Genomic DNA, 25,683 nt, shown 5'->3' with positions numbered 1-25,683 from the left:
CGATGAAGAGCAAAGGGGGAAACTCGGCGTACCCCCTGGGGATGTAATCTACATGAAAAGATTGGCAGATATCTTTCAAGAGCAAACACAATCACTGCCTGAAATCTCTTTATATTCGAAATTCGCCGTATGAATCGAATACTAAAAAAATCCGCAGATTCAAGAGATGATACAAAGAGGGTGAATCTTAGGATATACAAATCTGCGACGAGAAAAAAAAACGCGACTTAGATCATGTACAATAAAATCGGTCTTTACAAGAAAATTGTTTTGAAATTTGAAGTGATCGCTGCATTTAAATCTTTTTCAGAATATCATTTTTCAAAATATTAACTCTCGAACCAATTCTCGAAGCAGTTTTTCCATTCCGATTCCAAAACGTTGATATCGCATCTTATTTTTTATCTTCGGGAATAAAAAGAAATCATTGGGTGTCAAATAAGGACTGTACGGTGGATGATCCATCGATTCGATGTTTGGACTGTTCAAAAACGTTTTTGTTCGAACTTTGAGCTCGAATTGTCGGGGTGGGGATTGATTCGTCTTCTGCGATTGGTTCTCCTGGCAAACAAATCAGAATTCATTCGGAATTAATGCGAACCCGATTGAATTAGGAAAACCGGCAAATCTCGAGAGTCGAAGCATGGACACGCTGCTGTCGGTTTAATCCAAAATGTTCGCGATTTGATTCTATTTTCAAAAATCAGAGCTTTCTAGTCGAGGATCGTGATACTCAGAAATGCAATATTGCGTCTAGTATCTCCAAAAGTTAATGACCATTTCGTTAAATACGTTTTTTTGTTACGTTTGGTAATTTATGTGAAAAGGCGCGGACGAATTAAACAAATTCATTCTTTAAAACAGTTTTTTGAATAATACACGATTAATATAATTTACAATTTATCCTTTAACTTATGAATCACCCTATATATATACACATACGTGGAAAATGCATTGTTTGTTTTCAGGAGGAATAGATATCGATTACATATTGTCTTTGAAATTTACTCTTTTCCCTTGAGGCGTATTCTTTAATGAACCCTAACGAAAATATTAGTTTTCATATTTATAATAGTTATTTGACGTAATTCAATACAAAAATTTAAAATAATGCGTAATATTATCGCAATATCAAACAAACTATTTTGTTAACTTTTGTTAACAGAGAGGCAGGTCTGATGGAGCATGTCGTCAAGTTGTCCGCGGCGCGTCGGCAACAGAGCCCGTTTTTAACAATTTTTGGTGCGTACTTCAAACTGTTGAGCGATTTGGTAGGGGAAAGTCCAAAAATTGTTGTCGAAATTCGTTATGAGCGTTGCCGGACTCATTTCGATTTTTCGAGAGCGTTGTTTTTGACTGCTTGCCGTTCAAATTAGCTTTCTAAATCAGTTCGATGCAAAACTCGGTCTTTGACAAGTCCCCACAGTCGTACTCTGATTGTTTCGGCTGCTCAAATAACGCCAATTCCATTATTTCCATATTTTCCTTAGTTGTTGCAAATACCGGTAATCCAGAGCGCGGCGCGTCGGCAACAGAGCCCGTTTTTAACAATTTTTGGTGCGTACTTCAAACTGTTGAGCGATTTGGTAGGGGAAAGTCCAAAAATTGTTGTCGAAATTCGTTATGAGCGTTGCCGGACTCATTTCGATTTTTCGAGAGCGTTGTTTTGACTGCTTGCCGTTCAAATTAGCTTTCTAAATCAGTTCGATGCAAAACTCGGTCTTTGACAAGTCCCCACAGTCGTACTCTGATTGTTTCGGCTGCTCAAATAACGCCAATTCCATTATTTCCATATTTTCCTTAGTTGTTGCAAATACCGGTAATCCAGAGCGCGGCGCGTCGGCAACAGAGCCCGTTTTTAACAATTTTTGGTGCGTACTTCAAACTGTTGAGCGATTTGGTAGGGGAAAGTCCAAAAATTGTTGTCGAAATTCGTTATGAGCGTTGCCGGACTCATTTCGATTTTTCGACAGCGTTTTTTGACTGCTTGCCGTTCAAATTAGCTTTCTAAATCAGTTCGATGCAAAACTCGGTCTTTAAGAAGGCCCCACGTCGTACTCTGATTGTTTCGGCTGCTCAAATAACGTCAATTCCATTATTTCCATATTTTCCTTAATTGTTGCAGATACCGGTAATCCAGAGCGCGGCGCGTCGGCAACAGAGCCCGTTTTTAACAATTTTTGGTGCGTACTTCACACTGTTGATCGATTTGGTAGCGGAGAGTTCAAAAATTGTTGTCGAAATTCGTTATGAGCGTTGCCGGACTCATTTCGATTTTTCGACAGCGTTTTTTGACTGCTTGCCGTTCAAATTAGCTTTCTAAATCAGTTCGATGCAAAACTCGGTCTTTGACAAGTCCCCACAGTCGTACTCTGATTGTTTCGGCTGCTCAAATAACGCCAATTCCATTATTTCCATATTTTCCTTAGTTGTTGCAAATACCGGTAATCCAGAGCGCGGCGCGTCGGCAACAGAGCCCGTTTTTAACAATTTTTGGTGCGTACTTCAAACTGTTGAGCGATTTGGTAGGGGAAAGTCCAAAAATTGTTGTCGAAATTCGTTATGAGCGTTGCCGGACTCATTTCGATTTTTCGAGAGCGTTGTTTTGACTGCTTGCCGTTCAAATTAGCTTTCTAAATCAGTTCGATGCAAAACTCGGTCTTTGACAAGTCCCCACAGTCGTACTCTGATTGTTTCGGCTGCTCAAATAACGCCAATTCCATTATTTCCATATTTTCCTTAGTTGTTGCAAATACCGGTAATCCAGAGCGCGGCGCGTCGGCAACAGAGCCCGTTTTTAACAATTTTTGGTGCGTACTTCAAACTGTTGAGCGATTTGGTAGGGGAAAGTCCAAAAATTGTTGTCGAAATTCGTTATGAGCGTTGCCGGACTCATTTCGATTTTTCGACAGCGTTTTTTGACTGCTTGCCGTTCAAATTAGCTTTCTAAATCAGTTCGATGCAAAACTCGGTCTTTAAGAAGGCCCCACGTCGTACTCTGATTGTTTCGGCTGCTCAAATAACGTCAATTCCATTATTTCCATATTTTCCTTAATTGTTGCAGATACCGGTAATCCAGAGCGCGGCGCGTCGGCAACAGAGCCCGTTTTTAACAATTTTTGGTGCGTACTTCACACTGTTGATCGATTTGGTAGCGGAGAGTCAAAAAATTGTTGTCGAAATACGGTGAACAAAAAAAGTTTTTTTATTGATTCTGAAACCGCGTACAAACGCAACTGTCTGAAGCACGAACACGATTCGTTTAGACTTATGAGCGTTGCTCGACACTTATTTAATGGGAGTAAAATTCCATCGCGCCCTTGAACAATAATGGATCAAATTACACAAGAAAAAATTTAATTAGTTTTTTTTTACTAAATACAAGACAGTAAAATCCATTTTGACTGTTTGCCACTCAAATTAGCTTTCTAATTCAGACGCGAAGCGGAGGAAAGATTTTTCATTTTCATTGTTGTATTTCGGCTTTTCTAATGACACTTCTTAATACAGTGCGTTCTCGAAGTAACGCATAAATTATAAACAGCTGGGTAGATAGGAGAATAGTTTGTTAAGGTATTACTCTTTCATGTCTAAAGTGATGCCATATGGCAAGTATCTGGCCTTACCTAGAGATTTTGCAAGGATTGTAGCGTTTTCTTTTTCTAAAGGTCCTGATTTTTGTCTCTTTGGCTAACAAGTTCCATTCCTTAAGAAGAAGTTCAGACTGTTAACCTCAAATAACGTGCAAACAGAGTAAATTAAGCTATTAAAAAGTGGTACGTGTTTTTGGACAAAAGTATACTAAAATTTTACGTAGATATCAAAAATGTCGTAGTTCTATTTGAAATAACAAAGTTACAGTCGTTTTCCGGTAGAGGCTATTGAAAAGTGGTACGTGTTAGACTTTTTATACACACCCTGTATATATTTTCAAATACATGTGACCTTGCTAAAAGCAACCGAACAGAAACTATATTCATATTTTTAAGGGTGTCCACGTAAAAAAATAATTTATAAGGGTCTGCAACTGTCTAATTTTTTTCAAAAAAATTAATAACTCAAAAAGTATGCATTTTTCGAAAAAAGTTTTTAGACAAAAGTATATTAAAATTTTACGTAGATTTCAATAATATATTAATATACAGGGTGTTCTATTTGAAATAACAGAGTTACAGTTACAGGTTTTATACAGGGTGTGTATAAAAAGTTTTCAAAATTTAACATCATAAATATCAAATTACTCCATTTTTTTAAATAGTACCACCCGGTTTTTTCTATTTTAATACATTCAGGGGTAAAAAATAAGGCAATTTCATGTATAATTTCCTATACCTAAACCTTACCGTTATCCAGATATTAAATGTTTTCTGTAAATTTTTAAAGAACTTTGAAAACTTTTTATATACACCCTGTATAAAATGAAGAATTTTTAAGATATTTTCAAATACATGTGACCTTACTAAAAGCAACCGAACAGAAACTATTTTCATATTTTTAAGGGTGTCCTCGTAAAAAAATAATTTATAAGGGTCTGCAACTGTCAAATTTTTTACAAAAAAATTAATAACTCAAAAAGTATGCATTTTTCGAAAAAAGTTTTAAGATAAAAGTATATTAACATTTTACGTAGATTTCAAAAATGTCGCAGTATACAGGGTGTTCTATTTGAGATAACAAAGTTACGGTCGATTTCCGGTAGAAGCTATTGAAAAGTGGTACGTGTTAGGCTTTTTACACACACCCTGTATAAAATGAAGAATTTATCAAGATATTTTCAAATACATGTGACCTTACTAAAAGCAACCGAACAGAAACTATTTCCATATTTTTAAGGGTGTCCTCGTAAAAAAATAATTTATAAGGGTCTGCAACTGTCAAATTTTTTACAAAAAAATTAATAACTCAAAAAGTATGCATTTTTCGCAAAAAGTTTTTAGATAAAAGTATATTAACATTTTACGTAGATTTCAAAAATGTCGCAGTATACAGGGTGTTCTATTTGAGATAACAAAGTTACGGTCGATTTCCGGTAGAAGCTATTGAAAAGTGGTACGTGTTAGGCTTTTTATACACACCCTGTATAAAATGAAGAATTTTTTAACATATATTCAAATACATGCGACCTTACTAAAAGCAACCGAACAGAAACTATTTTCATATTTTTAAGGGTGTCCTCGTAAAAAAATAATTTATAAGGGTTTGCAACTGTCAAATTTTTTACAAAAAAATTAATAACTCAAAAAGTATGCATTTTTCGAAAAAAGTTTTTAGACAAAAGTATATTAACATTTTACGTAGATTTCAAAAATGTAGTATACAGGGTGTAAAGTATATTAAAATTTTACGTAGATTTCAATAATATATTAATATACAGGGTGTTCTATTTGAAATAACAAAGTTACAGTCGATTTCCGGTAGAAGCTATTGAAAAGTGGTACGTGTTAGGGCTTAATAAATATTTTTTCTATTATTGGACGGGTATTTCAACATTAGTTGAATCTAATACAGGATGTATCAAAATTTTGTTTGTACATTCATTCCACATCAAAGTATTTGTTAGTATATTTCATTGTAAACACGTCGAATGTCTGTAAATTGTAGATTTCAAGTTATATAATAAATTGATATCGTCTGGTAGCTGAACGAGGTTTTAAGACCCTTGTTGCCGCTATTAAAGCTTTCGGCAAATCCTCGAACACAATGTCCGAAATAAGAAAGAATCGGGGATAAACGGAGAGATTAACCAACAATTTGCCGATTGGAAATGCTACGCGGCGGCGTCCTTTCGATATAATGGCAGGATGACTAAACTAAAGAGGGCACATTACAACATTAATGAAGCAAGCAAGGCCTCCGTGACTCGTAGCGGTGGCAAACCGTGACTATCGATCCCTATTCGAACCTTATCATATTTTCACATGAATTAATCCATTTCGGTCGTCATTCGGCGTTCAATAAATGCAAACTTATGTTTGAAAGCAACGTATTTTTTTAAGGTTATGTGTAGAGGTGAGAACTTATAATGGAAAGTTTAAAAATAACTGTTTCCGATGATACAATGCGGTCCCTTATTTATGGAATGTCAAAATAACCTGAAACAGGGCGAATTTTATTCTTGAATCGACGATTTACAGTATCAGAATATAATCCCCTTTCAAGCCCCCCTTTTTAAAATTGATTTACGTCATATAGTACATAATTTACTTTCAAGTGATATATAGGGTGTACCATGAAAACTTCTACGCTCTACGATCTTTTAAACTAAACTATTTTCAAAAATGATCGACTTCCGATTCTATCAGATATCGATTGTAACTTTGTTATTTTAAATAAAACACCCTGTATATTGATAGGATTCGATAGGAAAAACCGGATGGTTGTAGTTAAAAAATAAAGAAATTCGATATTTATGAAGTTAAATTTTGAAAACTTTGTATACACACCCTGTATACTAAAATAAAAAAAAATTATAACTGTAACTTTGTTATTTCAAATAGAACACCCTGTATACTACGACATTTTTGAAATATACGTAAAATTTTAATATACTTTTGTCTAAAAACTTTTTTCGAAAAATGCATACTTTTTGAGTTATTAATTTTTTTGAAAAAAATTAGACAGTTGCAGACCCTTATAAATTATTTTTTTACGAGGACACCCTTAAAAATATGAAAATAGTTTCTGTTCGGTTGCTTTTAGCAAGGTCACATGTATTTGAAAAATGTTAAAAAATTCTTCATTTTATACAGGGTGTATATAAAAAGTTTTCAAAGTTCTCTAAAAATTTACAGAAAACATTTAATATCTGGATAACGGTAAGGTTTAGGTATAGGAAATTATACATGAAATTGCCTTATTTTTTACCCCTGAATGTATTAAAATAGAAAAAACCGGGTGGTTCTATTTAAAAAAATGGAGTAATTTGATATTTATGAAGTTAAATTTTTAAAACTTTTCATACACACCCTGTATAAAACCTGTAACTGTAACTCTGTTATTTCAAATAGAACACCCTGTATACTACGACATTTTTGAAATATACGTAAAATTTTAATATACTTTTGTCTAAAAACTTTTTTCGAAAAATGCATACTTTTTGAGTTATTAATTTTTTTGAAAAAAATTAGACAGTTGCAGACCCTTATAAATTATTTTTTTACGAGGACACCCTTAAAAATATGAAAATAGTTTCTGTTCGGTTGCTTTAAGCAAGGTCACATGTATTTGAATATATGTTAAAAAATTCTTCAATTTATACAGGGTGTGTATAAAAAGTCTTCAAAGTTCTCTAAAAATTTACAGAAAATATTTAATATCTGGATAACGGTAAGGTTTAGGTATAGGAAATTATACATGAAATTGCCTTATTTTTTACCCCTGAATGTATTAAAATAGAAAAAACAGGGTGGTTCTATTTAAAAAAATGGAGTAATTTGATATTTATGAAGTTAAATTTTTAAAACTTTTCATACACACCCTGTATAAAACCTGTAACTGTAACTCTGTTATTTCAAATAGAACACCCTGTATATTAATATATTATTGAAATCTACGTGAAATTTTAATATACTTTTGTCTAAAAACTTTTTTCGAAAAATGTATACTTTTTGAGTTATTAATTTTTTTGAAAAAAATTAGACAGTTGCAGTTAAAAATTTACACAAAACATTTAATATCTGGATAACGGTAAGGTTTAGGTATAGGAAATTATACATGAAATTGCCTTATTTTTTACCCCTGAATGTATTAAAATAGAAAAAACCGGGTGGTTCTATTTAAAAAAATGGAGTAATTTGATATTTATGAAGTTAAATTTTGAACACTGTTTATACACACCCTGTATGAAATAAACACTTTTTTAACATAGATTAAAATACGTCTGATATTGCTAAAAGGAACCAAACAAAAACCGTCTTCATATCTTTAAGGGTATCCTCGCAAAAAAATAATTTATAACGGTCTGCAATGGTCAAATTTTTTACAAAAAAATTAATAACTCAAAAAGTATGCATTTTTCGAAAAAAGTTTTTACACAAAAGTATACTAAAATTTTACGTAGATTACAATAATATATTAATATACAGGGTGTTCTATTTGAAATAACAAAGTTACAGTTAATTTCCGGTAGAACCGGAAATCGGCCATCTTTGAAAATATTTTAGTTAAAAAGATCGTATCCGAAAACCCACTCATAGAAATTTTCCTGATTCTACTATAAGTATTTTGCCATATACAAATAATTTTAACTCATCGTGGGACACCCTGTATAGTTTAACATGTGCAAGTTGCTTGCTTCTTATTCATATACAGGGCGTTCTAGGACTTGACGCCAAAAATTCGGAAGTGAGTAGATGACGTGACATAAAAAAATTTGTCATACGATCCCTCGTTTCTGAGTTATAAGCCTTCAAAGTTCCGAAATCGTAATTTATATTTCAGTGAATTTTCTAAACTATACATTCGAATATTATAACTTTTCAACGGATAATTACGTATGTCCATTAAGTGTGTTTGACGGAATAAATAATTCTACACTACTATCTGAAGATCAGGGACGGCTCATGCCCAATGGTTAACGATCCGTAACTTTTACAGGGACAACCTGTACAATCCAAAATTAATTTTTCAATCGATTTTTCAACAAAAAACCTCTTCGTACGTTGATTATAGTTTTTTTTTGTTTTTATTTGATAAGTTGTAGGTAAACTTTTGATCGTATGGGTATTTTCAATAAATTTTTGATTATTTATGATTTATGATAATTTTCCTCAGAATGTCTCTTTATGGCGAACAGTTTCCTTGATATGTGCAACGATCTAAACATCTACATATCTCTTAATCCATAAAATTGATCGAGCCGAACAAAGAATACCTTTTTGTTAAAAAATCGATTGAAAAATCAATTTTTGCTATCTTTAGATGGTACAGGTTGTCCCTGTGAAAGTTACGGATCGTTAACCATTGAGCTTGAGTCACTCCTGGACACTGAACTGAAAAATTAATAACAAAATCAATAACCTAACCTAACTTTCAATACTGTGACGGGTTTATTTCGAACAAATATGACATTTAGCAGTCTTCTTTTTTATACACGTTCTTCAATGACAGCTACAGTAAACTAATCACTTGTAGGTGAAATATCGATTAATATAATTACGTAAATTATCAGTGTCGAGTGATATTTTGATAAAAATAAAATGTAGTAGGTCGAAAAGTCAATTTTCACTGTTTTCTGAAACTAATTGTGTAAAAAGTGACAATTATCAACAAAACCAATAACCTAACCTAACTTTCGATACTGTCACGGGTTTATTTCGAACAAATATGACATTTAGCAGTCTTCTTTTTTATACACGTTCTTCAATGACAGCTACAGGAAACCAATCACTTGTAGGTGAAATATCGATTAATATAATTACGTAAATTATCAGTGTCGAGTGATATTTTGATAAAAATAAAATGTAGTAGGTCGAAAAGTCAATTTTCACTGTTTTCTGAAACTAATTGTATAAAAAGTGACAATTATCAACAAAACCAATAACCTAACCTAACTTTCGATACTGTCACGGGTTTATTTCGAATCATTATGACATTTAGCAGTCTTCTTTTTTATACACGTTCTTCAATGACAGCTACAGGAAACCAATCACTTGTAGGTGAAATATCGATTAATATAATTACGTAAATTATCAGTGTCGAGTGACATTTTGATAAAAATAAAATGTAGTAGGTCGAAAAGTCAATTTTCACTGTTTTCTGAAACTAATTGTGTAAAAAGTGACAATTATCAACAAAACCAATAACCTAACCTAACTTTCGATACTGTCACGGGTTTATTTCGAATCATTATGACATTTAGCAGTCTTCTTTTTTATACACGTTCTTCAATGACAGCTACAGGAAACCAATCACTTGTAGGTGAAATATCGATTAATATAATTACGTAAATTATCAGTGTCGAGTGACATTTTGATAAAAATAAAATGTAGTAGGTCAAAAAGTCAATTTTCACTGTTTTCTGAAACTAATTGTGTAAAAAGTGACAATTATCAACAAAACCAATAACCTAACCTAACTTTCGATACTGTCACGGGTTTATTTCGAACAAATATGACATTTAGCAGTCTTCTTTTTTATACACGTTCTTCAATGAGAGCTACAGGAAACTAATCACTTGTAGGTGAAATATCGATTAATATAATTACGTAAATTATCAGTGTCGAGTGATATTTTGATAAAAATAAAATGTAGTAGGTCGAAAAGTCAATTTTCACTGTTTTCTGAAACTAATTGTGTAAAAAGTGACAATTATCAACAAAACCAATAACCTAACCTAACTTTCGATACTGTCACGGGTTTATTTCGAATCATTATGACATTTAGCAGTCTTCTTTTTTATACACGTTCTTCAATGACAGCTACAGGAAACCAATCACTTGTAGGTGAAATATCGATTAATATAATTACGTAAATTATCAGTGTCGAGTGATATTTTGATAAAAATAAAATGTAGTAGGTCGAAAAGTCAATTTTCACTGTTTTCTGAAACTAATTGTGTAAAAAGTGACAATTATCAACAAAACCAATAACCTAACCTAACTTTCGATACTGTCACGGGTTTATTTCGAATCATTATGACATTTAGCAGTCTTCTTTTTTATACACGTTCTTCAATGACAGCTACAGGAAACCAATCACTTGTAGGTGAAATATCGATTAATATAATTACGTAAATTATCAGTGTCGAGTGATATTTTGATAAAAATAAAATGTAGTAGGTCGAAAAGTCAATTTTCACTGTTTTCTGAAACTAATTGTGTAAAAAGTGACAATTATCAACAAAACCAATAACCTAACCTAACTTTCGATACTGTCACGGGTTTATTTCGAACAAATATGACATTTGGTCAGTCAGTCTTTGGAGAATGCCTCCAATTTGTAAATTTATGAAAGATCATACAATTTTCATCAGAGCCCAATCACCAAACAATATGAGAAACCAGGAAAGTTGTTTTTTCGATGGACACAGTGTTTTTTTTTTCCACATAATAAGCAATTTTCAATAACTTAATATTTATTTGCTTAGTGGATTCACTCTGTACGTCGAGTTCATTGGTGCAAACTCCCCTAAGTCACACTCCGGGCACCGGTCTCTTAATGTATAGCTTCTATATCAAAAGGGGGATGATATTCATTGAAGGGGAGACTTTTATGACTTCTTGTTGTCGCGTTCACGGCAGTTATCGATAATAAAATATCGTGATAATGACAAATTTTCCTGTAATAACATCTTTTTATCTCTTGTACCTACTATACGAACTTTAATACATGACGTAGCCATAAGATGTACCGCACCAGAAGCCTGTGCCTGGAGAATTGTTCGTAAGAGGTGTAACCTCAAAAATCCCTCTCGGAGGGACCTTCCGAAGCAAAACAATCATGGACCATCCCGTAGAAAATGGGTACAATAAGAGGGAAAAGAATAAGACATAACCTAACCCTAACCAAAACCAAAAAATAGTCCGGTAGGTTTAAAAACACAAGCGAGGCTCTTTCCTGGATTCGTAACACCAAAACAAAGCCTTTGTTGGGTACCTGGGATCTCGAGCTTCTCATCAGCCTTGAAGGAACAACGTCCTCAAAGGCTGGACTTTGGCCTAGTGGATTTTATCGAAGAAACATCAGAATTAGAAACAGAACAAGTTCATTTCGTTCTGGAAATGCTTGAAAAGCTTTTATAGGTAAAAATAGAGATGCTAGAGTTTCTAAATTGCAGAAAATGGAAAGATTCAGTTTGACTTGTGAAGAGGTTGCCCATACCATCATAATCTAGCCTCCCAGGAAAGGATCTAATACGATTAAATGATAGATGTGATTTCTTGGGGTCTCTGCAGACTTACAATCAATGAAGACGCGTTTGAATCAATTGCTGAAGCATTTTTTTCCATTCCGATTGAGGTACCTCCAAAGCATGCGATTTGAACGCTTCAACCGCTTCCTCAGGTGCGGAAAAACGTTGAATTCGCAATCATCGGATGTTAAACAAGGATTGTACGAAGGACGGTCCACCAATTCGATGTTTGGACTGTTTAAAAAAGGTTTTTGTTTGAATTGATGTCCATTGTCGTAATGGAGATTGATTCGTCTTCTGCGATTGGTTTCCCCGATCACTTCCGGCAAACAAATGCTGGTTTACCATCCAGAATTGACAGTTCGATGCGACGACGACATTGCAATATCAGTTTCTGACGCAACAACAGATTTTTGACGACCTTCGCCTGTAGCGAAGTTGACTACGATTGAATCCGGACAACCAGCGAAAGATGGTGGTGCTCCATCACCAAAAGCGAGTTACTGCCGTCGAATTTCAAATGACATCCGTCAAACTTCATTATGTCAATGTCAGATTTGACGTATTCACATCGGTGTTGCCATATATCAAAACTTAAGTAGCAAACCTCGTAGAAACTACTACTATTATTTAGATCGAGTTTTTATTTTTTATTTTTTTCGTATTTTGTAACCACCCTGTAAGATTAGGGACAATATATTCCAGAGCAAGGGTCCGTAACTCGATATATTATGAGCTTTTATTGAGTTGTAGTGCGGTGTCTGGTGCAATCATCATCGAAACCGTTTAAATTGATTCGGTTATGGTGTACGCCCTTTTTTTTTCCTTTTTTCGGGGAAAAATTTAAAAATTTTCTCGTGGAAATTGTTTTTCCGGGCTAGAAAATGGCGAAATTACAGATTTTCCCGAGCTTTACCAACCGTAAACCTCTCAAAGAATAGATTGACCCCCAAAACTCGAAAAAATCTGGCGTCCCTCACTTAAATACTATTTAATCTAAAAATTAAATTTCGTAGGTTTGTGCGGTAAACCGGCGGAGCCCTATTATGGTAAAAAAATCGGAAGATTGGTGGAATTTGCCCATGGTATAAAAGGTACCGCGTACGCTGTAGACGAAAGTACAATATTTATAAAAGGATTCTGTTATGATGGTACTGGTCCGGACGCTTTTTTCTGGATTGGAAATTCTCCCAGACCTAGTCCCGAAGGAATTATCATACCGTATCCGGAAGATTACAGCGGCAGGTAGATATAATTTCATACATCTTATTTAATTAAACTATTTTTAATCACAAAATCAATTTAAACGCGCTTACGTAATTTATTTGTACAATAAATATTAACTAACACTTACACTTAACTATTCACTAGCACTAATTTATTTAAATACAAAGTTTAGTTTAATTGTCACCACGATTTTACATACAGATGTTGGAACTAAGGTGGTGGGGGTGTTTTATTCTGTTGCCGCCATGTTACCGTTATGATCCGAGAGATTTTAACAAAATTAAATATGAATTATAATAAATAACACTTCATTGGAGCACAGTGTCGCGTAAAACGCATTCTCCGATTTTAGGTTATATACTTTATGTCGTAATGTTCATCCCTACTCTAGCAACGTCCATCCCTCGATAGCAGCACCGCGCCATGGCCATTTGAAGCACTTAGAACCCGGGTAACACGAAAACCGCGCTGTAAAAATTCATGTCGATTTGAAAACATGTATGTAATACTTGTCACTATGCCGTTGTGCTAACTATGACGTCACATTGTCAACTGAGGATGCTAGAACCTCGTTTATATAGTAACATCTCATTCTAGAATTTCCGTTTCCTGGAAATCTCCAATTTGCAATAAACAAACGAAAGAGCCTTTTTAGAAAAAACAATGTTAATAGGTCACAAATAAATAGTACGCACATCCAACAAACTTGAGTTTTAGTTAACAAGACCGGCTTCTAGGTCTAGGTCAAAATAAGAAGCCATTCCGAAGTAATACTGTTGTTAAACCAGAAAGTCGTTAAAAAAAGGTTAATTGTTAAATGAAAAACGTGTAATTCGAGTCGATTAACAAACATATTCCGCTAGATACTTACATGGCGTTGCTGCCAGCTTGCAAGGAGTATCGGGTTGGTGGATCTGTTGTTGTAGTTCCAAATCCAGCACCTTTCTGAGTTCATTCCTTCTGATTTTGGATATTGGGTATACTCGAAAGTGTCGTACGAGGTCTGGCTATTAAATAACGAGACTGCGCACGTTGGGTATCTAGATATCTTGTCTATGCACGTCCCAAAACACGTGTCCGTCACTATTTTAGTATTTGTGCTGTAGGGATTTGAAACGAACGTGATTTTTTCTTTGAAAATTGAAAAAAAAAACTCCGATTAAGTGCTATAAATTGTTGCAAGAGGCCTACGGGGACAATTCTCGATCTCGTACGCGCGTTTTTGAGTAGTGTACGCGCTTTAGTGATGGTCGCGAGTGCACTGAAGATGACCATCGTCTTGTGACTGTTTCAACTCCAGAAACTGTAATCAAAATCAACCAGATTCTGCGTGCAGATCGTCGATTGAGCATCCGGATGATTGTCGAGGTTGTAAACGATGAACTGCTTTAAAAGGGACCCGATTCGAGTCGAAGGAAGCGATAAAACAAAAAACGGCAGACCTCCTGAAGACCATCACCGAAGAAGACTTCCAGCACTGCTTGGATCAATGGAAAAAACGTATGGAAACGTGTGTGGCGATGGGAAGGGAATATATCAAAAAGGAGCATTGGATTTTTATGATAAAATCCTTTTTCGTAAAACAAGGAAGCGTCTAAATAAAGATGAATGGCCCTGTAACAGATCCATAAACTTCCGCTCAACTTATGATATATATAAATACCACAAACCGGACTAAAACTTAAAATTATGACATACATAAGGCCTTTATTGCATCGCTTCCCTAACCAACTCCGCGACGCTCAAAGCTTTCTGTCTCCGTCTCTTCTCTTCGGAGCTTAATATTCCCAAGTTGCTATGTCATCAGTTGCGGCTTGATTGTGTGGGATGTTTCAAACTTCCAGTACCATTTATTTGAACCAGAATATAATCTCTCTTATGAACCCTCTTTTATATAAAATTGCTGCCGTAGCCGGGGCGGGGTCTTATTAAATTTTAATTATTTTCAAATATATAGGGTGTCGCAATGAATAACGTCCATTTTCTGCGTTTTGTTTAACTAATAAAGTATCGCATTAACCAAAATTTCGCCATGGTTTCAATAAATAGTGCAAGGGCAAGACTGGAAGCAACTTTTGGTTAACTGAACCTCGATATTTCTCCAACAAGGCACTATATGCCTTAAAATTGATAGCTCCACCATCTGGAACAATTTAAAAACCAAGGGAGTGTGATGGTTGGTTTTCCACTGCTTTCCTTGTAACCACAATGTTCCGCGCTGGCGGACGACCTGGGCTCCAACAATCTCCACATCTCCAATATTATCTTCATTAAGAAACTTCTCCATTTATATCTGTCCATACCAGTTCAATAGGGTTCAATTCGGAATTATATGGTGGTGATTTAAATCCGAACCATTCTTTCGAAGTTAATGTTATTAGCTTTAAGATTTTATTAAGAAAAATACAATTTGTTGTTTTGCCATTGTTAAACTCCATTTTATTTAATAGGTCTCGTCGAAATTTATAAATAGGAAGCCTCGTAATCAAGTTGATTATAGTATAAACGCATTTAAATATAAAGAAATCTTTCCTTGGGGTTTCTCCTCCCAATACATTTAAAAGGATACCCCCTAATTATCTTAATAGTAATATCCGTATCCGTTTGATGATTTAAATAATGAGTGTTGAACACTCGACGAGGGAGTCCGACACAAGGGTGACCGGCCACCCCTCCTTCGAACGGGTTTTACACTATATTTAATCAACGCGAAAGGGGAGGATGAATAACTGCCGCATACTTATTTGCATTTAAATAGTATACAACACGGTGGTAAATGGTAAATAGTGAATGAAGTCAGTAAATCTATTTTTGGACCAGACATGTACAAGTTAACAAAAGAAAAATTAGATAGATTGCTTTTAAGCAACATCGTATTTTTCCAATACCTTCACTTCTTTAATAATCTTCAGCCTCTGGTTCGTCAACTTCTGATTCTTATGCATCTGGCTCGTCAACTTCTGGTTCTTCAACATCTGGTTAGTCAACTTATGATTATTCAGCATCTGGTTCGTGAACTTCTGGTTCTTCAGCATCTGGTTCGTCAACTTCTGGTCCTTTAGCATCTGGCTCGTCAACTTCTGATTCTTCAACATCTGGTTCGTTAACTTCTGGTTCTTCAACATCTGGTTCGTTAACTTCTGGTTCTTCAACATCTGGTTCGTCAACTTCTGGTCCTTTAGCACCTGACTCGTCAACTTCTGGTCCTTCAACATCTGGTTAATCAACTTATGATTCTTCAGCATCTGGCTCGTCATCTTTTGGTTCTTCAGCCTCTGGTTCGTCAACTTCTGGTTCTTCAGTATCTGGCTCGTCAATATCTCCAGGTTGGAGGGAGTTAGTGTAGGAATTCTCCTTGCAGTTGGCTAAATCAACGACACCGGCAACTACGTGCACATCCCTTGTTCCATTTACAGGATTTTATAGGGAGAAGATAATAGAATCAAGAATCAAGTCGTTGATCCACTTTATTCCTCAACATCTTTAATAATCTTCAGCATCTGGCTCGTCAACTTCTGATTCTTCAACATCTGGTTCGTTAACTTCTGGTTCTTCAACATCTGGCGCGTCAACTTTTGGTTCTTCAGCCTCTGGCTCGTCAACTTCTGGTCCTTCAGCCTCTGGTTCGTCAACTTCTGGTTCGTCAATATCTCCAGGTTGGAGGGAGTTAGTGTAGGAATTCTCCTTGCAGTTGACTAAATCAACGACACCCACAACTACGTGCACATCCCTTGTTCCATTTACAGGATTTTATAGGGAGAAGATAACAGAATCAAGAATCAAGTCGTTGGACCACTTGATTCCTCAAGTAGTAGTGACGTTTTCAAGCAATTTTGGTGGGCTGATTCAGATTTGTTTGTGGTAGGGATGCCAGGTTGAATTTGGACTTTACAAGGGCTGTGAAAGACTGGTCGAATCGCAATTTACCCGAAGTATCTCCTTTCCTACCGCCATAAAGTGTTAAAAATCGAAGGACAGCTTTATGTTGAATATCATGCCCGAAGAAAAGTTTAATTTCCAAAAGACGTGGTTCATTTTTCTCCAGAAGCTTTACCACCTTCTTACCCTGCTTGAAGAGTGTAGACGTTCCGTCACTTATGGCGCGGTAACGAACTCGTCCATAACACGTACCGTGATACCGGTCCCGGTTATGTTAATAGAATCCAAAATTTGGTATATAACCCGTTGACAGGATGTTACGGCCGTTTTTAGACAATCAGTTCAAGGAAGCCATTCTAGAAACGAATTTTCGAGAAATCTGTTTTGTATAAATAGGCACTTGTCAGTGAACGATCTAATGTTAAGAATTGGATAAGTGTTTAGTGTATAGTGTAGTGAATAGTGTATAAGTAAATTAAGTATATAAATTTATCACGCCGTTGAAAAACAGTTTAAGTAAATGGAAAAACCATCTCAATTACCAGAAAAAAAAAATGTTCGTAATTTCCTTAAGAGCGCTTTTTAATTATTTGGCAACCGTTTCGTATCTTTTAGAACATTAATAGAGAACGAGCCGGTGATTAAACGAGCTACTCCTGTTATTCATATTTGTAATTAAAACTCGAAACAAGTCGAATTTATGTTTTTCTGCGGCTTCTACAACTTTTCCTGTTGTAGTTTTTCCGGGTTCGGTCTAGCAGCTCTACTAATGCTACGGTTGCAAAATAATCGGCTTAGACCGTTTACAAAGATAAATGTAAGCCGTTTAATGGGAAAAAGAAGGATATTACGTAATAAAGAGAGTTTTTAGAAGGTAAAAACTTCCACTATTTCGTAGAATACGCAGATTCTCACGAAGTATTAAAATTGATTTTTTTGGTTACAATTTAACTAACCATTTTACTAATGGTCATATTCTATTTATATGAATTTATATCCCAAGTTTCATGGTAAGTTACTTCTCCAAACTATCCTCCATCACTTCCATCGATTACTTTCCCTTTCATCCTATTCCATTCAAAGTTAATTTCGTCCTACTCATTCCAGAATTGTCTTGGTCCAACTTTTTGTTTCTTATTTGCTGTTCTGGCTTCGCACATGTACATTTGGTCTTCTCCCATCGTTGTAACGTACCCAAACCATCACTAGTACTATAGACCGCGCCCCAAGGATCTATAGTGTCCCCCTTTCGCGTTTTCTACTTCCGTCCCTTGCACAGCTGAATCTAGCGTCTTCAAGACCCCTCCTGGTGGGTACTTTCGGCAGATTTTCTCTGGTTATAGCTTCCCCGCGCTTATTTAGCTGAAGCAATTGTTTGGTGAGAGACGAACGGGATCCATCGCTTGTCTCGTGCCAGGCGTCTCCGTCCACCTCTGTCGAGCCCGCCTTGCGAGAAGGTTGTTGAGAGATGTGATGACAGTGTTTTTGGCCACACCAACCATGGATTCTGGGCCCATTTGTAGATTCGTCGATCCCAGTCTGGCGCATGAATTCGCTTCGTCGTTGCCTTTGTTGCCCGAGTGACCGAGCACCCAAACGAACTGGATCTTGCAGCCAACACTCACCAGATTTTGAAAGGACTTTTTTACACTCAAGAACTTACCTTTTCAGCCACCGTAGCTTGTACGGTAGCTCTGCTGTGTGTGCAGATCGAAATTACAGCGAATACCTCGGCTTGAAAGACGGTAGCTTATTTTGGGGTATCCTGAATCGGCTAAACCATTCCTGTACCAGATGGCTCCAATATAGCGGGCATGGAATCACCATTCCACTGTTCACGATCATTGATATGTGCCTCCAAATCCTTGGTATCAACGGTCGAAAGCGTCATTTAGTCAGGTATGACTGTGACCTGCTTTTTTGTGGATGTGCTATTCTCATGGCTTCTAATCTAAGTAATTCTAATCTAATAAGATCCCAAGAGTCCTAGTTGAGGCCGTACGTATCCTGTGCTACTGAGGCACGCGAGACGTTGGACTCTGTCCAGTCGCGCTATTGTTTTCGCTTTCTCCGTGCAGGGCCACCAAACTATGGTCTAATATGTGAAGTTTGACCATAAATCCAGCGAAGGGTCTTAGGTCTTAGACCCCATGTACAGCCAACTGCCCTTTTGCATATCCGGGTGGATTTTTTATTGTATTATCCACGTGTTCGTGCCTGAACGGCTTTCTATCCACAGTTACTCCTATTTATTTCACAGCTCTAGAGTACGTAAGAGTCACACCGCTCAAAATTATGTTTGGGGGCGTCCCAATGTTGCGTCTCTTCGTGAAGAGATCAATACTCAGTCCTTCGGACCGGCACCACCTATCCACAATCCGCAGGGGCTTTTTCATGGAGCTCCGAGAAGATACCACAGGATTGGAGACTTGTGGGCAGCCCTTGGCCGCTACGGTCTCGATAATTACGTTACAGGACATAGCCAGCCCTGTCATTTGGTCTTTTTTTTTTGAGGATAGTTCGTAATTCCTTCTCTGAACATTCTGAGTGTCGTTTTTTGAATCCAACCTTTCTAGTATTATCCGGAAAGGTGGAGGAATTATTGTCTTTGTTTTCCGAAATAGCTTTTATAATCGAATTATAATTTAAAGAATTGTGCGTTTCCAGATAAATTCGTTTAGATTTTCTATCGATCGACCGCCGAATTAAATAACAATCTATCGTTATTCGACGTCTCTTAGCCAACAAGGAGACAGGTTCTTAAATATCTGGCTCGATAGATAGACGGACTATCTCTCTCTTTCTCGCGAGTTAATAAAGATGTTGAACTGACTTCATCACAATTACGTTCCGACCCTTCTGTTTTCTCTGTTATCTACTCGTGCGTGATCTCTCTCTCTCTAAATCTCGTTCCCTCTTTTCGAATACGACGTCGAGTTGATTCTTTTAACAAAACGTAGACTTTTTGAATGTTTTTTACCAATGAGGAAATATTGGTTTGGAAATAGTTGTTATTTTAATATTAGATTTAAATCAATGGCATAGGAACCCGTCGTATTCTTAGACGAAAAGTTTGGCACAATACAAAACGTTAACAAAACCATTTTGCCACACATCTAAGTACCAGTACGTATTTTCTTGAAACAGCACGTCTTCCAGATTTCCTCAAGCGTTGATGCAACAACGTAACATCGACTGCCAGGCCATCGCTAGGAGACAGATCTGGTAAACACAGTGGTCAACCAATTCATGGTTGACATCGTTATCCCCCTAAAAAAAACAGTCGCCATCACTTTTCCCGCCGATGGAACCGTCCATGCACGTTTGGAAGCAGATTACCCCTTCGCAATGTGGGGTAAAACTTAATTTTATCTTGCACGCGGTACGGATTTAGAAGAGGCCACTCACTACCTTTCGAATGCTCTCAAATATTCTTCGCGCAGCTTCGAGGAATAAGTTTTCTGCCAATCGGCGGAATCTTCCTTCCTCCAAAACATCCCCAAACCATCACCGAACCTCTGGTGCGTTTTAGAGTATCTGGATTACAAACAGTCTTTTCTTAGATCGAAAAACTTTGATTCGTCACTCCAAAAAACTGTCTCCCAGTCTTCATACGCTTAAGTTTTATGTTATTTAACCTGCAACTTCTTAAGTTTATTTTGACATATCAAAAAAGAGGTTTCCCCATTGCCACCAGTCCAAAATGGTCGGTTCTCTCGGTCTCCTTTGCACTGTAGAAGTACTCAAAGGCGGATCCCTAGATTCATCGGTCTGAGCTGCTATTTCTGATGCCGTGAGTCAACGGTCACCATTTATCTTCAGCGGTTGTGGTCAAAGCTCCTGTCAAAGTCCACGGTACGTCCAGGTATTTAAACTATGAAGGCTTACGATTCATCCACGAGTTTCAACCGACAGTTTTGATGTTTTGATCAAACCACAGTACATTATGGCGTCTCATGGGCTAGCTGGGACCAAATTACAACAATAAACACCAAATAAACAATTCGATCACCGACATAATTAGAAAAACTGATAAAAACTCTACGCTTTTCACAAGGCATAGACTTGGCACTTCTGTGTGGGTGGACATTGTGTTAATTGTCATCTTATGCCGATTTTTCACAACTTCCCACCTTTAAACTAACGTTTTGAGCATAAATAACAGTCATACTTTAGACCTATTGGTAGACCTACGGAGGTCGGCGATCCAAATTGTCTCGCGAGAAACCGCAGCTCTGAAAATTTCTGTAGACGTGTGTCCGAGCCACCTGCGCAAGTCTTTCACGACCGACCGACCGTTTTCCTTCGATCTTCCCTTCTATTATCAGGCGGGGAATCTCTTGCACAACTTCCTCTTCTTGATTGTCATGAGAAGTTACCCGTTTGCCGTAGGACCTCTATGTTTGTCTTATGTTCCGTCCAAGATATCCTGTACCATCAATTTTCTTCTCCTGTGGCCGCATCCATGGTCCGCATGGTCGAATCCGTACAGAAGAACGGGAAATATGTAACAGCGAAGCATTCTGGTCAGGAATTCCAGGCTGAGGTTGCGGTTTGCCACAAGTTTCCTCATGTTGTGTAGAGTTTTCCGCGCGTGCTCAATTCTCGATCTGATTTCGAGTTTTCGGTAGCGTTGCTGGTTGTGCCCAGGTATCCATTTAGCTCAATCTTTCTTTCAGCTCTCATAAAATATCTAGTTCTTATCGGCAAAAAACTGAACCAGGTGCGTTTGAAGGTCATCGTCATTTGTGAAAGAATTCTGCAACCTTCGAAATAGATGGTAATCAGATTGTGCCGGATCAGGGCTGTATGTGACCAGCCAAGCTCCCATTCTGATCGTTTTTCTTTCGATTCCTTCATCCAGTTTCATTAATTATCGACAGTAAACATCAGAATTGATGGTTTGGTTCTTCGTAATCCCAACAAACTGATATAATGAGCTTTTCAGCTTTCGATGTGGTTTGTGCTGGTTCATCGTGTTTGTTCCATGATGGTTGGTTGCGCAGGACCCATTTTCCATCAACGGTAATGATTCTCTTCAAGAAAGCGTCGTTTTAACATCGTTTGAGATGTATATAGCAAACGTTGATTCTTTATGTGGATGAATTTGTTTCGATTCGTGAAGTACCCAAATATAAAGCTTCTTAACTACACCAAGACTGTGTTTTTCAATTTTTGCTATACATGCAACCTCTCGAAGAGTTATATGACGATCTTCTTCAATTATGACTTTGATTTGGTCGTCAACAACTTCCAGAACGTCGCTGATCTTTGAGGGGAAAATCTTCAGAACGTGATTAAAAATGGCGTTTTTTTTGTTAAACAAACGTCAAATTTATTTAAGTAATTCGTATTAATAACAATAATGGAGTCTAATTTTCACTAGTTTCCCGCTAAATAATACATTTATTACCGTGGAAATCTCGAAAAGAAAATCGGAAACAAATAAACTAAAAACTATAAAGACCCGGTGGCATTGTCCTTTTGTTCTATAACGTATGTCCCATTTCATTAAGCCTAATGAAAATAAACTTCAAACAACGATAAACGTCGGTATCATTTAAAGTAGTTTTTCCATGGTTCTTTGTTAAATCAAGAGAAGTAATCAATTCTTCCCCATGTATTTCGAAATCCTCGCAAACTGGAAAACAGACAGTTGTGTAAAGTGTCGAGTGTTTTTTTTTTATCTTTTTGCAAGGAGTTATTACGAGGCTTTGTTTTAGGGATCCACCGGTATTACGGGCTTACAATAACACAGACATAATTCTTAGGCTTCCGATGGGAAAAAGAATTAGGGATATCCGATGGCTGTCCGTTTGGTGTAGGCGATTCACGGTAAGTTTTTCATCGTTTCAATTATTATTAATTAATATAAAGAAAAATTAACAAAAACTCCAGGGAGTTCAGGGAGTCAATTCTGAATAATACACCAACATTTGTTTGCCAAAAGTGTTGGGTAAAAACAAAGGTTACCAATCGCTAAAGACCGCCACGACAATTCGAGATTTAACACTTCAGTTCAAACAAAATACATTTTTGTACGGTCAAAACATCGAATCCTTGTTTGGAACCGAATGATTTCTTCTTATTTCCGCGAGATCGACGTTTTTCTACACATGAAGAAGCTCGTGCCGAAAGGTGCGAAGAAATGGTGGAAAAATTCAATCGCGGTGGTTCAAATGACGTCTACGAGATCATGATGTATGGGTCTTTCAAGGTGAGCCAAAATTGATCGCGCACGAAGCATTTCGAAGCAAATGGTGGCCTGTTTTTTCGAAATAACCAGACATATCGCTAGCGTTCCATTAGAGCAACGTGGAACGGTCAATTCTGGATGGTGAACTAGCTTTTGCTCGCCAGAAGTGTTGGGTTACCAATTGCTAAAGACGAATCATTCTCCACACTACGACAATTCGAGATTTAACACTTCAGTTCAAACAAAATACATTTTTGTACGGTCAAAACATCGAATCCTTGTTTGGAACCGAATGATTTCTTCTTATTTCCGCGAGATCGACGTTTTTCTACACATGAAGAAGCTCGTGCCGAAAGGTGCGAAGAAATGGTGGAAAAATTCAATCGCGGTGGTTCAAATGACGTCTACGAGATCATGATGTATGGGTCTTTCAAGGCGAGCCAAAATTGATCGCGCACGAAGCATTTCGAAGCAAATGGTGGCCTGTTTTTTCGAAATAACCAGACATATCGCTAGCGTTCGATTAGAGCAACGTGGAACGGTCAATTCTGGATGGTGAACTAGCTTTTGCTCGCCAGAAGTGTTGGGTTACCAATCGCTAAAGACGAATCATTCTCCACCACGACAATTCGAGATTTAACACTTCAGTTCAAACAAAATACACTTTTGTACGGTCAAAACATCGAATCCTTGTTTGGCACCGAATGATTTCTTCTTATTTCCGCGAGGTCGACGTTTTTCTACTAGTTCGGAGTGTTGATAATCGTTATTTGATGATGTTCCAGCTGCTGATGCAACAAGAAAATCATTACACAGATTGGAACAGGAAGAATTCTTCAATTAAAAGTGATATTTATACATTGTGTACAAAAACTATGGTTAGGTTAGGTTCACGCGATATGGTTTCATAATCAGGGAAAACTGTAGTTCATAAATCAAGTTCAAAATGTCTGAGAGGAAGTCTAACAACAATTTAATATCCGGCATTAAATTCTGCGATGTCAAACGGGGTAAAAAAAATTTTTATTGCGGTTCTATTTATTTTTATCAAATTATGCACTGAATTAAAAAAAAAATTCGGGTTTACAAAATGTATCTCGTTCCATTTGATATTTAGATCGCGAACTGTATGTATATATGTAATATAAAAAGTTAAATTCCAATTCCCGGGGAGTACGAAATTCGGCGCAGGTCGATAAAACACTACCGTAGCACACACAACGAAGACCGGCCCTCTGGAGGGCTTAAACTTTCCGGAGAAATCAAAAATAAGCCCTAAAACGGAAGTATAAATGGGCCCGTTTCAGTCGCTTACCCTACCCCTCCATTTAATATATTTAATGTGACTGTTTAGTCTGATTTATTTGTAATTCAGAAACGATCGATTTGATTGTCTTTAATTTGAATTTAAAAAAAAATTGTGTTAAATATGGAAACAAACAAAAAATTTTAGTTCACCCCTCGTATAACTCATATGTTAAAAAACGTTTACGACGGTTATTTATTATTATTTGAAATTAATTTCATTATAAAGTGAGAGTGTTTCATTTGTCTGATAGCTCAATTAAATGATTAAAAAAAACAACAGGTGATGTGCACTTTTACAAAGTGAAAAAAAATTATGTCAACATTCAAGTATTTTACTTTTTTAAAATATAACTTCACACTTTATTAAAGCCTTATATCACAAAATTTAATTCTTTCTGTTCAATTACTTTCAAAAACAAAGATATATTGCAGAAAAAAAAATAATTTCAATTAGGAAATAATTTGAAATAACAAAATCAGATATAACCTAAAAATATCGACTGCAGAAGCAGGAAGAAAATGAACAAGAAGAAGAAACATGGCTAACGCATCTAATAGAAAAAATGTATTAATAGAGTTGAAAGTTAATTATCTCAATAGAAATGTTCTCGAAAGCAAAAAATTCATAATTTATTCATATCTATATTGATAACATAAAAAGAGGCGTGCATACCCCTAAATTCTTCTTCATTCGTGTTCTACATGAGAACAAATGACTTATACTACGATTTATGAAAATTACCATTTTAACTAATGCATTAAATGGGAAGGTGGCGAAGCGTGAAGTATGCAGAAGGGTGTTGTGACGTCTCGATGATTTAGGGTTTCATCATCAATGGGTGCACTTTACCGGAACGGCATACGCTCACTACACAGACAGATTTAATGGAATCTAACGATTTCTATCGATTCACCGAGTGTTTCAATATTTTTTCGACTTGTTATAATGCATTAAAAGTATCGGTCAGCTTATTCAGAACAAGCTAACTATGACATGGAAGTTGTTTGAAATTAAAAACAATACAAATTTAGTACAATAGGACCAAATTTTAAGAATAATATTATTAAAAACATTTATAGTTGTTAAATTATCAATCTTGAAATACTCACTGAGATAATAATGGATATTTTTATGTGTATTAAAAAGAAAATTTATTTAAATCACGTAAAATTAGTTTCACTTACCAAAAAGTCACATTATTCAACGGTATACACGGCACTG

General features: G+C 36.2%; 1 protein-coding gene across 1 annotated transcript in view; it reads left to right on the top strand.

The window, feature by feature from the left end:
* The window catches only part of LOC130448905 (protein Skeletor, isoforms B/C), a 75,673-nt gene that overhangs the window by 41,122 nt on the left and 8,868 nt on the right, over window positions 1-25,683 (top strand). The window contains exons 3-4 of the mRNA XM_056786495.1: window positions 12,868-13,096; window positions 22,681-22,792. Of these exons, the coding sequence (XP_056642473.1) occupies window positions 12,868-13,096; window positions 22,681-22,792 (341 nt within the window). The remainder of the gene's footprint in view (window positions 1-12,867; window positions 13,097-22,680; window positions 22,793-25,683) is intronic.

Source organism: Diorhabda sublineata, chromosome 9 (genome assembly GCF_026230105.1).
Source record: "Diorhabda sublineata isolate icDioSubl1.1 chromosome 9, icDioSubl1.1, whole genome shotgun sequence".
Classification (NCBI taxonomy): Eukaryota; Metazoa; Arthropoda; class Insecta; order Coleoptera; family Chrysomelidae; genus Diorhabda; species Diorhabda sublineata.
This window is presented reverse-complemented; position numbering and strand designations above follow the sequence as displayed.